Genomic DNA, 2,226 nt, shown 5'->3' on the forward strand with positions numbered 1-2,226 from the left:
ATCATTAAAATATAACATATAAAAAAAACCAAGTATAAAAATCATAAAGGACCACCAAGGCATCTTTAAATAACTTTCTTTAAAAGGGTGAACATGTAAAAGTCTATCTATATTTAGGTCGCCCCCCCCCCCCCTGCAGGCAGAAATCAGTTACCTAAAAGGACAAAAATTAAAAAAAATCTGAAAGGCATTACATAAAATAAGAGAGTTATAGAAATAGAAAGAAAGGAAAAAGAAGGAGAACATGTAGGGGGGTTAAAAGACTTATGAGATCTGCTTATGGGTCAGCTGTGTCTGGGGCTGGACTAAATAGAGGGAGAAGGTCCTGAGTGCATATTTCCATGGTCAAACCAGCTCATTTAATTCAAATAACTTTCAGAACATTGTTTGGTAGAAGTTACTAGGTCTGCTGCGTTCCCTCTGCTCTGCTGGACTGGGTCTCTAGCTTTGGCACAGGTGGTTTGACCTCTGAGATGCAAGTTACAGCTAACTGGACCTCAGGACCTGTAAAGCCCAAACAGTACACCTGGTAGTTAAACTGGGTCCAGGTTGGATCCCGTTCTCATCAGAAACAAGCTGTACTCAAGTTTGCCTGTAACCGGACCAAGACTAGCTCCTCAAAGTGGTCTTGGGTTCAAATCAACCAACAAGGCTAGTGTAGGAAGGCCCTTATATCCCAGGGCTGACTCTGAGTTCCCCGCCATGTCGCTATTCTTACCCATTTAATTTCAGTGCAATATTTCTTATTTATTTATTATTATTTAGTACTTAACCATTTCATGACAGTGCAATTTTCAATACTCAATCACCTTATCTCATTGCTGTGCAATATTTGACACACCAAACTATATTCTTGCATAATGTGTATGCAAAACTATTTTATATATGTGTATAGATGCTCCCAGGACTGTGCACCAGGTACCCCCTTTCTTTTCTTTTCCGCACTACTTATACTTCATATTTTTATATTTTTATATTTTGTGTCGACACTGTAAAGGTGTTTCTTCAATCTCGTTGCACATGTGTATAAGGACAATAAAGGCTTTCTATTCTATTCTATAAGCTCTGTCTTTTCCAAACAGATCCGGACTCACCTCCAAACCGGCATCTGTGATGGTGGACCTCTTGAGACTGACCGAGCGGACCCCTTTCTTGGACAGCGGGTAGTTGTCGATGAACTCACAAATGTCCAGGTCTGAGACGCCCACTAAGCAAAAACACTGGAAGCCCCGCAGGGCGAAGGCCTGCAGACTGACAAACTCCTTCTCCCCATTGGGGAGCAGGGTATATAGCTCCTTGGCGTGCAAGATGGGCGTCACAGCCTCCCAGAACTTGGGCTGGTACAGCACCTTGCGCCATGTCTTGCACACCTGCGCCAGTACACATTTTTCAGCTGTGGTGAAGTACCAGAGCAACCGGTTGAGCAGCTTCTCATCCAGGACTTGCTGGCGCTCCAGCAGCATGGGTTTGGGTAGAGTGAGAGGGGGAAGTTGACGAAGGGACGACTTCAAGGCCACCAGAGGCTTTCCGGGCTCCATGTCGGAGCCCAAGAGAGAGGCGGCTGAGTTGGGCATACCGGGGCCATCCAGGTGGTGGTGGAGGTGGTAGGGAAGGGAGGATGGCGGAGGAGGCAGAATGGAGGGTACCGAGGAGGACTGGCACAGGCGGTTCTTGGCAGCAGGGGTCCCCTTGGTGATACTCGCACTGCCTAGACCGTTGGCCTGGCTGGGGGGCAACTTCACCATGCCGTTGCGAGTCACGCAGGAGGACTTCAGCTCGCTGGGGGTGGACATGTTCAACATTGGGAACCTGGAGAAACAGAAAAGAGTGGATCAGTATGCTGTTAACCCTTTATTGTATGGTGTTGCCATATGGCAACAAATTCTTTTTCTTCGTTTTTTTCACAATAAACCATATAAAATGCATTGTTTCCTGTTTGGTCGTGTAAATAGGTCTTTTTATTTTCAAGTGTTATTAACTGGATGACTTCGCATAACCAGGAAATCCTGTTCCCCTGCCCCCCTTTTTCCAGTACCAGCCAAAATGTAGTTGTTTTTCTGTTATCTGGGTAAGTAAACTTTTTAATTTTCATCATTTAAACCAGTTAAAACGCTATATTTGTTTTCTGTAAAAGGCTCAAATTAATTTGTTGCCGTGCATAAGTTGAATTTGTTTGGTATTTTTTTCAATAACAGCATGTTTTTAAAGAAATAATGGATTTTTTGG

General features: G+C 44.2%; 1 protein-coding gene across 1 annotated transcript in view; it reads right to left on the reverse strand.

The window, feature by feature from the left end:
* The window catches only part of fbxl16 (F-box and leucine-rich repeat protein 16), a 35,592-nt gene that overhangs the window by 14,612 nt on the left and 18,754 nt on the right, over positions 1-2,226 (reverse strand). The window contains exon 2 of the mRNA XM_032536890.1: positions 1,095-1,809. Within this exon, the coding sequence (XP_032392781.1) occupies positions 1,095-1,802 (708 nt within the window). The 5' untranslated portion in view covers positions 1,803-1,809. The remainder of the gene's footprint in view (positions 1-1,094; positions 1,810-2,226) is intronic.

Source organism: Etheostoma spectabile, chromosome 15 (assembly GCF_008692095.1).
Source record: "Etheostoma spectabile isolate EspeVRDwgs_2016 chromosome 15, UIUC_Espe_1.0, whole genome shotgun sequence".
Classification (NCBI taxonomy): Eukaryota; Metazoa; Chordata; class Actinopteri; order Perciformes; family Percidae; genus Etheostoma; species Etheostoma spectabile.